The 13,329-nt window shown below is 37.2% G+C and overlaps 1 protein-coding gene and 1 long non-coding RNA gene across 21 annotated transcripts in view; one reads left to right on the top strand and one right to left on the bottom strand.

Moving 5' to 3' along the window:
- LOC148742375 (uncharacterized) overlaps positions 1-7,019 on the bottom strand; it is a 62,947-nt gene extending 55,928 nt beyond the window's left edge. For 14 of the 20 annotated variants that reach the window (XR_015999485.1, XR_015999478.1, XR_015999471.1 and 11 more), the window contains exons 1-6: positions 5,162-7,016; positions 3,398-3,433; positions 2,252-2,319; positions 1,742-1,834; positions 1,152-1,241; positions 161-243 (exon numbers count right to left, since the gene is read on the bottom strand). Coding sequence is in view for 8 of the 20 variants with exons in the window: in XM_088755660.1 (XP_088611786.1) it covers positions 161-243; positions 1,152-1,241; positions 1,742-1,834; positions 2,252-2,264 (279 nt within the window). In the remaining 12 variants the exon portion in view is untranslated. Of the gene's footprint in view, positions 1-160; positions 244-1,151; positions 1,242-1,741; positions 1,835-2,247; positions 2,320-3,397; positions 3,434-5,161 lie in introns of all 20 variants that reach the window. The other 6 variants (XR_015999488.1, XR_015999472.1, XR_015999491.1 and 3 more) reach the window with 4 other exon arrangements.
- A 2,073-nt stretch (positions 7,020-9,092) lies between these two features.
- On the top strand, positions 9,093-11,114 carry LOC148742374 (uncharacterized). Its single transcript, XR_015999545.1, has 2 exons — positions 9,093-10,085; positions 10,883-11,114. It is a non-coding gene; the product is annotated as an uncharacterized LOC148742374 (long non-coding RNA).
- The last annotated feature ends 2,215 nt before the right edge of the window (positions 11,115-13,329 follow it).

Here is a 13,329-nt window from a genome sequence, read left to right as displayed (position 1 = left end):
CCATGGTTATGTTATGTTTTCACCAGTTATTGCAGCACATGAAACTCATAGAACATGATTTTGCACATCGGGGATTTATATTATTTGTTAGTAATTTGATGACAGGTTCCAGAAACAATAATTATTTTGGTTTAATTCGTAGTTTAAAGAATTTACTTACTCTTTTGGCTTTCTCTAGTAACGAGGAGCCTTCTGCTCTTTCGATCCCTTGGATGCTTGTCCCCGACCTTTCTGCTACTTGACTTTTTAAATGAAATGTTTACAAATTTTGTTAACCTTTTAACAATAGTTGAATATCATGAGTTCAATCAGCTCTAAGAATTTTGTTGATCCAATTTGATACAAGAACAGTTCCAGATTTTTGTATAGGTAATCACATGACTTTGAGTGCAATTTGGAATAAATAAGCACGAGTAGATTTTTCCAAAGACTAACAAAATTGCATGAGCCCGTAGGGCGAGTGCAATTTGTGGTCTTTGAAAAAATTTACAAGTGCTTATTTATTCCAAATTGCACGAGAAAATCATGTGATTATCTATTAATAATATACATGAAAAAATACGAGGTAGCTTCTCATAACTACGCAGAAGAAAAGCGCGCCCATCATGTGCAAAAATAATTTATTCAAACTCTGCAAGTGACATTGACCTTGACCTTAACATTGACATTAACCAATGATTCTGACCAATCAGAATGTCTGGTTTGTTTCTTTCTTTGCACTGAATTAGCCCTCTTCTGCACTGAATTAACTCTCTTCTGCACTGAATTAACTGAAAAATGCATTCATCTTAACCAATCAGAACCGAGAAATTTTTTCATGTATATTATTATAGCTAAAATTAATTTTGTGGAAAAAATTCATTAATGACGGAAATATTTCTTATGGTTTTCTTTATGCCTTCTTGTGCATTTTATGCAATTGTTTTACAAAGAAATGTGATATTTGCTTTAGATTTAATTTTATCATGGTATGGCCCGACTCTACGCATGAAAGATGACGACATTTTTGCCTCGTTTGTATGATACATGAAAAGGCAGTATTTGTACATGAAATTTATCCTTTTCTCAATATTTTCCCTAATGTGACTAATCTCTGCATCCAAAACATTTATAACTAATTGAAAAAATAGATATTCTCCAATGGTTTACTCAATCTCTTGTAGAAGTAGATGAGAAATGTTCACATAAGTGACAAATTGTATGTTCCATTTGATCATCACTTACATCTTTCAGGGATTCTCCTAGGTGTAACAAAATGTATGATGCTCATTGTAAAACTATAAGTTTAAAAACTGGGTGACCAGTTCAATATTAATTCAATAAGTAAAACCAAACACTGTTAACAGCTATTGGGACAATTTTATGGGACATTTTTAAGGTAGCAATTTTTCAAATGTTACACTTTTCATTTTTAAGTGATATCAATCTCCTCAAAAACCAATTCACTCCACAGAGTAGATAAGTATGAGCCATTTTTTGCAATGACGCACATCAGGAAGGAAAAAATATAGATTGAGACTCTACAACAGCCTTAATTCAGAAATACATTAATTTTTTTATTAACTTCTTAACTCCCAGTTAATTAGCATGTAAATTCTTAAACTTAAGTGGCAAATTCCTGTAACTGATTTACAAAGAAATGTGTATCAGCTAGATGAGAGATTTAACAGTCAGATCTAGGGAGTTAAAGGGTTAAGAGGGTTTGATAATTGTCATTGATTGGCAAAATTTTTCAACTTACCTGAAAAGCAAACATTTAGACTGGGGTTATTTTCTTTTGGAATAAGGATCATCAACTCACTAAATGGACCTCTTCTTCCAAATGTGGTCCTTACTGCAGATGGAAAATAGTCAAGTATTTTAATGACTTTGAATGTTATGTTTTGATTTGGGGAAGCTATGTGTTTAAAATTTTGTTAGTGTTCTGTTGAAAGGAGAATTGCTCTTTATTCTTAATTTTGTTATTAGATAGACAGGTTCTAGACATCAACATTATGAACATTGGTTTTACCCACAAATGTTAATTGTGTAGTTGTAAACCTATTAAATTCTATTAAACCTAATTCTCACAGCATATGCACGATATTACCATAATTAGATTAGGTATTGGTATATATTTTAATCAACAATACTACTACCTTGCCTTCCTTGGCATTTAGTATTCTGGTTATTTAAAGTTTTTGAGGGGGGAGGAAAGGTGGGGCATGTTACTTTAAAATTCCACAATAAGATTTTAATCATTCACACCTACCACCTCTATTCATTCACAGCTTCATTGTTACAATGTAAAGATCCATAACTTGACATTAGATAGTTGTACTGGGGAAAAAAGAAGAAAAAAACAAGTGGGAGTATGTCTTTCTAATGACAGAAAGACATACTCCCACTACAACTAACCGTATTTGAGAAATTTTGGCTGAAATAATTTTTTATTATAGCAATACCAAACATCTCAGTGAGTCAACCAGACTCGTTCTCAGCGAGCCAACTAGACTTATTCTCAGCGAGCCAACCAGAATTATTCTCAGCGAGTCAACCAGAATTATTCTCAGCGAGCCAACCAGACTTATTCTCAGCGAGCCAACCAGACTTATTCTCAGCGAGCCAACCAGACTTATTCTCAGCGAGCCAACCAGAATTATTCTCAGCGAGCCAACCAGACTTATTCTCAGCGAGCCAACCAGAATTATTCTCAGCGAGCCAACCAGACTTATTCCCAGCGAGCCAACCAGAATTATTCTCAGCGAGCCAACTAGACTTGTTCTCAGCGAGCCAACCAGACTTATTCTCAGCGAGCCAACCAGAGTTATTCTCAGCGAGTCAACCAGACTTCTTCTCAATGAGCCAGACTTACAAAGTCCAGTATCCTCAGCAAGTCAAAGCCCAGTATCCTCAGCGAGTCAAAGACCAGTATCCTCAGCGAGTCAAAGTCCAGTATCCTCAGCGAGTCAAAGACCAGTATCCTCAGCGAGTCAAAGCCCAGTATCCTCAGCCAGTCAAAGACCAGTATCCTCAGCGAGTCAAAGCCCAGTATCCTCAGCGAGTCAAAGTCCAGTATCCTCAGCGAGTCAAAGACCAGTATCCTCAGCGAGTCAAAGACCAGTATCCTCAGCGAGTCAAAGACCAGTATCCTCAGCGAGTCAAAGACCAGTATCCTCAGCGAGTCAAAGACCAGTATCCTCAGCGAGTCAAAGACCAGTATCCTCAGCAAGTCTAAGAGCAATATCCTAAACAAGCTCAAAAGAAAGCATTTAATTTGGGGCCAGTCAAGGTATATAGATCCTCTACAAGTGATAGCTTTAGATTTGCAGCAAATTTAATTCCAATAAACACTATGAGTCTTAGTATTATAAGCAAGTTGAACTATAGATACAAAATAGGGGACAATAATACAAACCTGTGAAATAAAGCTCCAGGGGAATTGTCCAAATTTCTGCAAAAGAACAAATATGTTAGCCAAGTCACTAGTACCACTAAATAAGGAAAAAATCCATATGAGAGTGAAAATGAACCATCGAGTGCTGTATAATTTTTTAAATATCACCCTGAACTTTAATCAAGTGGAAACTATTTCAAGAAGTTGATTCTTTTTGCTTTACTTGCCTTTCATAAAAAAATAGCTGTTGATAATTGGTGCATAAATACTCCTTTTCTGAATTTTAACCTTGATTTCAGTGTTTCCGATCAGCGGAGAGAGTGATCTCACGATAAACAATGCTCTTCCTATTTTAAAATTTATAAATGAACTCTTAACATATTTCCAAGGTTGTGATAATCCCACTATCTAATTGACTTGGCAATTACCTGGTTTTTGAAAGTAGTACATTTTTTACTAAGCCAAGTCATCTCCTAACTCTCCTAGGCTGGTGTGTTAAATTGAAAATCCTCTCCCACAAGCCTAATATTCAAGCTCTTTTCCTTTATAACTTGGTTATGCAATATGGTTAAATTACTACAGATTGCTAAAATTTCTGTACCTTTTCTCCTGAGCGAATAAATACGAAATGGAAAGTGCAGAAACATATCTGCCTTCTGAGCTGTTTCAATTCTTCATAATGCATGAGATAAATGAATGAAAATCCATCAAAATCATAACCTCCACGCATCATGGCTAATGTGGCATTACATTTCTATTTTTCTTTCCTTTTACTTCATCTGGTAATTTGTCTTTCAAATGGCTCTAACCAAATGATAAAGTTCAGTGGTTGAGATTCTGAACTTGCATCCATTGTTTGGACCTCACAATGAATTACAATAATTTATATACAATATTTGGCAAATGAAAAGGTCAACTTTTGGTTTCACCGTCGAACAGCATACGTAGATCACTGTACTTAATTCTCACCTTGAAAAAAATTAAGGGGCCACCCTTACACTCGTTTTTCAAGTGAATAACCTTTTCACAGGGACAAAACATTGAGCCCTACTGACTAAGATTTACCTAATATTATGGAAATAACAAGAAAAGACCTTGAACCAGTTAGGAGCTTTCTTTTTAAACTGTTTATTGAATAAGAAATGTGGAGACAAATAATACCGCAAACAATGCATAATGATAGTTGCTTGGTCACGCCAGTTACTTATTGAAATTAGTTTTAATTTTTAATCCAAAAAAAAGGTAATCTTCGGAACGAACAAACATGACAGAGTTAAAAATCGATCTTTTGATGTACTTGGTTAAAGTAGTTGATTAGCTTCTTCGTGTCCTAGAAAAATTCGGCGTTTTAACTGCGCCAGACTCCAAATCAAAGTAAATTAAGAACGTATCTTCGTTTGCAAGCGAACTCAGTTCAAGGTCAGATCATGGGTCATCTTTACTTTCGGAAAGTAGTGACAGATTTCATAGGGAACTTTATAAAGAAAAATTTCCCAAATCCTTATAGGAGCTGCGTTCGTTTTTGGATCCATCTCAAACCTCCTGTAAACAAGCCTGATTGCAAATAGTTATTGAATAATGAAACGCTGGGGCCAAATTTATGCAAGCATGGAATTGTTTCGCGTAATTCCGCTCAAAACCCCTTTGGCTATTGGACAGGAGGGTAATCAAAACCTTTGCTTGGCATTTATGATACTGCAATAAGAATACGTGGCACTAGCTTACTTGTAACATAAGTTGAACTGTGAACTTATAAAATTCAGCTGAATTTAGTCACGTACTTACCCGACTCTCGACTCTTGCCTTGTAAACAACGTAGCAACCGGTAGCATTTCAAAAGCATAGATGTGTCATCATGTAACAGAAATGGATTGTTTATGCGATGTATTCCACTACATTCTCGTTAAGCAACTTCTAAAACAACTGCCATTCTCGACACACGCCTACCTTTGTGGCTGTAGCTGCTGGTTTCCTCTCTAAGCCATAACTAAGTCTAAGCTGTCTCATCAAGTTGGAACACGCTGTGCTTGTTAAAAATTAAAAAAACATCGAAGGGAGAAAAAGATAAGGCTGAAGGCGTGCACGAAGCCGGTAAATCTAAGATGTAAAATTACGACCTTGATGTCAAAGTAAACATTTGAATGACATTGCGGTTGATTCGTTTTAAGACAAAGGCTCTATTCTCTTACGTTTAACCTAAAAGACCTTTGCCGGCGTGGGATAGTTCAATCCCGAGCCAAGGGGCATCTTGGCGTTTGTCAGCGGTATCACCTCAGGGAGAATGGGGTACCATAAGCGCCCTGCCTCAAATAAGCGCCCACCCTGAAAGCCCAAAAATTAAGGTTACCTCCTACCTTCGCGGATGTCCTTCGGGAGAAAATTCGTACGCGCGCTAGTTGGAAGAAAACCCTAACAAACTAGACATCAAAACAAAGGTTAATAAATGCAATTTACGATAAAAATATAATTTCGGCGATTTTTTCATTTAGGAAGTGTCAGGAGCCAGAAAGGCGTGAAATGACCGAGTGTTCTTCTATCGAATTTATCGGGTATCGGATCCCGCGGCACGAGAAAAATGGCTGCCTAGTCTCATTCACAAGGCATCAATCAACAAAGGTGTGTCAGGCTTTTCCGATATTCTGATTGGTTGTCTGGATATTCGCATCTAAAGTTAGGGTAGCGAAAAATATGCGAAGCGTTTTGCGTAAATGGACACCACGTAAAAAATATTTAAAAGATCAAAATTTCCTGACAAACTTTTGTTAGTCATCATCACGGGAATGTTTTGGCGAAATTTCACGAAAATCGGTCAAATCTACATACCCTATAAATTCGTTCAAAGTGGATGTATTCCTCTCAAAATCAAATGCGAGATTTTAGCTCCCAAAGGTTTGTAAACAACTTGCGCCACACCAGGAGATTATCTCGCCTCCTGAAACCGCAAACCAATGAGATAGACGAGACCTGGCCTCAATGACAATGGATCAACATTTTCCCGGGAAAAGTATCGTGTAGCAGTCTTTTTTTTTTTTTATTTTTTTATCTCGCCCTGTTGATCGTTTAGTAATGGACAAAGTCGGCGAAGAGCAAACCCGCGGCAGAAAGGGTAAATCTGTCGCATTCTTCTTTTTCTCCATCGGTTTCGTCAGATTCCAAAGAAGAATCTTGTTTACAACCTTCTGTGGTGTTGACTTTAATTTTTCAGCTCTTTGCCCTAAGGATAATCGAATGCTGTCGATCTTCAGTGGATGCCGAGCTTGTCGACGGCTCCTGGCCAAACCAAGAACCTTTGTCGCTTTGTTTTGTTTTGTTTTGTTTTTTTGACAAAATGCTGCCATTTCTCTCTTCTTTGGACCTTTCTTTGGTTCTGTCCTCGTGTACCGGTTCACAAGAGCCAATACAAAAGACCAAACAATACACAATAGCTAACCGATGACTCCTAAACAAAGAGAGAACAATGGTAATTCCCTTGTGAACCGGTACACCAGGACAGAACCCTTTTTTTTCTTTTTCTTTACCCAAGGACTCTTCTCTAATTTTAAGTTTTGTGTTATATCCACGACAAAAGACTTTCTACGAGCAGATTACTTCCACGTGTGAAATTTGTCAAGGGCGCGATGTAATATTCCTCCGAATATTCGAATATTCCCCCGGGGGGTTCGCCCATTTACGAGATTATGACACCTTCATGAGTTATTAACTTTTATTCGAAAATACGTTTTTTTAAATAAGTCGGACACTTTTTGAGATTTTTAATTTTTTTTTCTTTTGCAAACGCTAGTTGAAAAGTGTAACTTCAATCTGGTCAAAAAAAAAATCAGCCTCTGAAGGTAGGAAGTAAGCTTAAATAAGCGTGCTTAATAATGAATAATAATAATAATAATAATAATAATAATGGTCTCTATTGATTCAAAACAGAAAAATACAATCCTAGTGTTACAAGCAATTTGAGTTAAATGAGTTAAAAGGTTAATAATTCCACAAAATTAAATTTACCACCTGATTACTGTTAGAAATTGTCATATAGGTTATGTCTAAAAGTTAAACGACCAACGAATGTATTTTTAAAACGTTTTCTTTTGATGCTTGTTCTGGTGCCAGACCTAGTCCGTAGATTGTAGCTGCAGGCCTTTACAAGCGGAATAAAAAGCGATAGGGGTGATTGGCGGCCTTAGAAACCTTTTTAAAAATACTACTGCTTCTGTAAAATTGATCGTAAATTGTGATTTCTTGTAATAAAATTCCTTTTCCAACAACGATCGAAAAAAACATTGTACTGGGGTGAGGTCGGAGTCTGATGCTCCATATGGGCATACGTGAAATCGGGGAAGTACTAAGGAATCGAAAAGAAAGTCTATTTCTATCTGCTTATACCCCTCTTTAGGTAGAGATCTAAGGACATAGAGGCATTTAACATGTGTATTGAACCTACAGTCACTCTGAAAGGTTACACCTAGAATGCTCACATAAGTACAACTAGGGATCCCTAATACAGGAGGGTACAATTCATGATTGCCTTTCTAGGACTGTAAGCTCCTTACATTTGCTAGGGTTACAGAACATTCCATTCTTTTCTATCCACTCTAAGAAATGTTTGACCAATGTCTCAGACATGTCTTTAAATTGTAAACAGGAGCAATGATATTTGAAACAGCAGCATACTAGAATAACACTGGCAGGGTATCTAAATAGATCTCTAGATCATTTATAAAAATATGGAATAGATAGGGTCCGCTTACGCTACCTTGAGTAGTACCTTGATTCAATAATTTCCAATCAAAAGAAATATTATTGTAGCAAATTCTTTGGTTTCTACCTTTCAAAACACACGGGTATAGTTTAATTATATATGGATTTAATTGGAGATTTCTCAACTTTCTTGCGAACAAGAATCAGAATACGGCAATTGAATTTTTTTTATTGGTTGATTGAAAAAGTGATGGACTCAACACAGAAAGTGTGTTTTTCTGAAGGGATCGATCGATCGATGTTTTAACAGTTTTATTTTTTTTTGCCTTAATTAAAGTTTTCCATTGTAAACTCCCAAACTGCCACTCGATGCGTGGAAAACATCCAACCAAAGCCACTACATAAAGCAATGACGGGAAGATGTTTTTCATGAAACGATGGATTACTGTTGTTCCTGCCAAAGACGTACAAGTAGATATAAGTCATTTCATTAACTTGTTTGGAATAAAAAGTAGAAAAGAAGAAATTGTAGAGCCGGTGCAAGCGAGCGGATATGTAAATGTAGAAAAGTAAGATGTCAGAATAGCATGAAATAACAAATTTAAAAAAAGAAAAAGTTTGTGATCAGCATCAAAGCAGAAATCGAGATGTTTTTCTTGATATGTAAAGAAAATCGCCAAAAAAGGTTGTATGTTTGAAAACACAGAAATGAGGTGCGTCGCCATTCAAAGCCTTTCTCAGGCCACACTTTCACCATCTGCTTACACTTAAAAGTAAACCGTTCTGAAAATCCACACCCACGTCTAGGGTAATCCGAGAAGAAACTTCAGATGTTAATACAGAGGGTTTCCTTTCATATTTATCTATGAATCTTAAGCTGCCCTGTACTTCTGTGATGCACTTCACCCAAATATTAGTAAGATCTTCATGACCTCCGAAACCTACCGAGCTATGTGATAGTGCAGTCAAACTTTCAGAAGAACTAGATGCGTTTCTATACTCTAAACTGGCAACACACACACATCTCGGCGGAATATTCTGATCGCGTGCGGCGCCTTGTTACCTCTTTTGGCCAGGACATTATTTAAGGAGTTACGGCAGGATTACTAAAACCACCCAAGCAAATACTGTTACCGTATGCCGAACAATGTTCAACTTATCCAGATGCCACACCGATTGGGGCATGAGATCGGTCCTTTGCCTGAAACTATCAAGCCATATATCAAAGCAACACTCCCGTGGGGTATTATAGATAGATTGGAGGAGACCCTTTCTGGTGCGGGAACCAAAAAGCCAGTGGCTAGGATGGATTTAACATTTCTGTCCTTAATGAGGATCAACTGTCTCACTGGCTGTCAACAGGTATCTCCCGAGTATCGATGTGCCTGCTACTGACATGGCTACCGTTCACAAGGTTCTAGTGCAGTCTCTCAAGGTAAAGAACACGCTCAACTTAAAGAGCATCGGCTTCGTCATTGACTTAACACTGTATGCAAAGGCAAGCGAGGGACAATGGAAACAAAGCGCAAAATTGAAAGATATGGTTATGAAAATGGAAATATTCCACACAGCATGCACCATGTTGTCCAACACTGGCAAACGCTTCCAGGATGCTGGCTTGCGGGAACTGTGTGTAGAGTGTGATGTGATAGCAGAAGGTTCTATTGCAGAAGTTTTAAAGGGACTTACTCGTGTATGAAGCCCGATACTGATAAATCCCTTGATTCCACTATTCCTGGTAAGTGGAAAAATTTTCTTTACAGAATTTTAAAAAATTAAACATGAAAAAATGAAGCTGTAAACCTATTTGTTTCTGTACTTCTAAACATAGCAAACTTTACATAAAGTAACAAGAAATCACCTTTATAAAGTTATGTTTTTATAGACTCATGCATAATACAAATTTAACTGCCAACTGCAAGAAGAAAAAAAATCAAGGCCTTTCTCTTTAACTTTAAAGATGACAAGGACATGGGAGGGCAAAGACATGACATTGAGGAGAGGAAAACTTTAAGTGAGGGTAAGATTTAACAAACAAAATTCATGCTCTACAAATCTCTTGTACGGCCAATTTTGGAATATGTGGTACCTGTCTGGTGTCCTTACCTCGTCAAGGACATCCATGCTCTTGAGAATGTACAGCGAAGAGCTTCCAGAGTTGCTTTAAATCAACGCAAAGGAGACATGTCCTACGAAGACCGATGCAAATTGCTAAAATGGCCTACTCTTTCCGACCGTAGAACTTATCTATCTTTAATTGAGTGTTATAAAATTATTTTTGGTTTTTACCATTTAGATTTTGGAAACTTTTTTGATTTTGCCACAACTAGATGTACGAGAGCAAATCATCAGTACAAACTTTACGTCAAACCAGCAAGACTTAATTGTTATAAACATTCGTTCTTCATTAGGATTGTTAAATTATGGAATGAATTACCAAGAAACATAGTGGAAGCTGATAATCTTCAGCATTTTAAATCTCAGCTTAAATTGTATTTAAATATTTAATTATAACTAAGTATTTTATTTTCATTTAGACTTATTTTTTAGGGAGTTTTCACATAGGGATAACCTCTTAACTTCCTTTTCTGGAAGCATATTTTCCATTTCCTCTTAGTGTATACATAGTCTGCTTCTGGAATAAATAAAGTATGTATGTATGTATGTATGTATGTATGTATGTATGTATGGCTGAAGAATTTCTCCAGTTTTCTAATTTGCTCAAAGCATTCCAAAATGGGAAATTCAGGCCAATCCCGCATGACCAAAAACCTATAAACAACTGACGACAACAATTTCTTCTTACTATCCTCACAGAACCAGAAATGAAGAAAAAGAAGACCCGAAAGAGAAGAAAGAAGAAAAATAATGAATCTCAGCAAGAAGGAAACGAAAAACCTAGTTAAAGTGTAGATGAAGTTATTAATAAGTGCAAAAATTATCATGCAATGTCTTCTATATTGAAATAGCCTTAACTTTTCTTTTAATACCTGTCAAAAAGTTATCTTTGCAAATGTGATGAGAATAAATGATATAAAGTTTTCCAATATGTATTAGTCGACTGTAATCGGGCCAGATGGTATTGGTCAAGTCTTGTCTTGACGTCCTTGCGCCCTCCATTACTCGCATGGTAAATTTGTCTATTCGCCACGCCTATGTTCCCGATGATTGGAAAACTGCAATTGTGAAACCTCTATTAAAGAAACCCGGTCTAGAGTTAACTTATAAAAACTTCCGTCCGGTAAGCAATCTAACATTCATCTCCAAGATCGTCGAAAAGGCGGTTCTTTCTCAATTGTTTAAGCACTGTGAATACAATGCTCCTCTGCCGAAGTTACAATCAGGGTTTAGAAGATTTCACTCTACCGAAACTGCCTTGCTTAAGGTTCAAAGTGATATTCTTATGTCAATGGACCATCAGGAAATTACGCTTCTTGTGCTACTGGATCTAAGCGCTGCTTTTGATACAATCGATCATCAGATTCTCCTTAATGTTCTTGAAAGCGATTTTGGAATCATTGGCTCTGCCCATAAATGGTTTGCGTCTTATCTGTCTGGCCGAAAACAACGTGTTCTCATAAACGATCGAACATCAGATGATTTTCATTTGAACTGCGGTGTCCCACAAGGCAGCTGTATGGGTCCTATTTTATTCATATTATACATATCTCGACTATATCACGTGATCGCTAACCATCTCCCCTCTGCTCACGGATATGCCGATGATACACAACTTTATCTGTCGTTTAGACCCAATGACATATCTTCGCAAGACCACGCCATAGCTGCTCTTGAAGCCTGCATTTCGGATGTCCGCTCATGGTTGATTTATAACCGCCTGTTAATTAACGATTCTAAAACCGAATTCTTAGTTGTTGGTTCCCGCCATCAATTATCAAAAATCGCAATTGATTCCATCACAGTCGGTAATTCTACCATTCAGCCTCTCAACTGTGTTCGAAACCTGGGTTCCTGGTTTGACTCCAATATGTCCATGTCCATTCACATTGGTAAGATCTGCAGCAAAGCTTTTCATGGATTGTATAAAATTCGCCAAATTAGGAAATTCCTCAGTACTGAGTCCACGAAGACTCTTGTTCACGCATTTGTGACTTCGCATTTAGACTATTGCAACTCCCTTTTATTTGGCGTACCCAAGTACCAGACAGAGCGTCTTCAGAAGGTGCTCAACGCCGCTGCTCGACTAATTTTTAGGATTCCCAAGTTTCACCACATCTCGTCCGCCTTATATAATCTTCACTGGCTTCCTGTGGCTTATCGCGTCCATTTTAAGTTGTTACTTTTAATTTATAAAGCTTTAAATAACCAAGGCCCACTATACATAAAAGAATATCTGCAGCCACACAGTGTCAAGGGTCATCAGCTACGTTCCTGCGATCAGGGTCTCCTTATGGTCCCAAGAACTAACTTTAAGACCTTTGGTGATCGTGCCTTTGCCCGTTCTGAACCTTTTCTGTGGAACGAACTGCCGCTTGAAATTCGAAACAGTCCAAATGTAACGATTTTTAAGTCAAAGCTTAAGACACATCTATTCAAGCTGGCTTACAGTTTGTTTTGATATTTTGTCGTTTATCATTTTAATATTTGTAGTTAATATGTTGTAAAGCGCTTTAGAATATTTTATAATTTTAGCGCTCTAGAAATGTAAATTATTATTATTATTATTATTATTATTATTTGACAACATTTTCCAGAGGCAAAGAGGTCAACGAGCTATAATTATATGCAACTGATAACAAAAATTTTTGTTTCAGTCATCATGGTCATTATGCACTTATCAGCGGCCGTCCCAGGGGGGGAGAGGGTGACCCCGGGGAACCCCTGGGCATTTGCAAAGGAATTTCCTAAGCCCCCTAACCAACAATAACATTGTTCAATATAAAGCTACCAATGCCCTTCCCCTGGGGACAAAGAAGTATGCTCTACTAACTCAAACAATGTAATTAATGCTCCAAAAGAATGTTATTTGCCACAAACTAAAACTTACTTCAGCTTGTGTTTACTATACAGGGCTATACAGGGCTCAAAGTTAAAAACATCCTATGTGGCTTTTTGCCGGCGACTAACTGGAAAAAGTAGTAGTAGTAGTAGTTTTTTTACATTTGTAGGTATCAATGGTAATAGCCAGTCACCATGGTAAGGATCTTTTATTCTCAAGATGGCGGCAATGGTAAAAATCCAGTGGGTGTTTTCCCATGTGTCTCGTCTCGGAGGTGCAAATGCACTTCAATGCAAAATTGGCG

Source organism: Stylophora pistillata, chromosome 1 (genome assembly GCF_964205215.1).
Source record: "Stylophora pistillata chromosome 1, jaStyPist1.2, whole genome shotgun sequence".
NCBI lineage: Eukaryota > Metazoa > Cnidaria > Anthozoa > Scleractinia > Pocilloporidae > Stylophora > Stylophora pistillata.
This window is presented reverse-complemented; position numbering and strand designations above follow the sequence as displayed.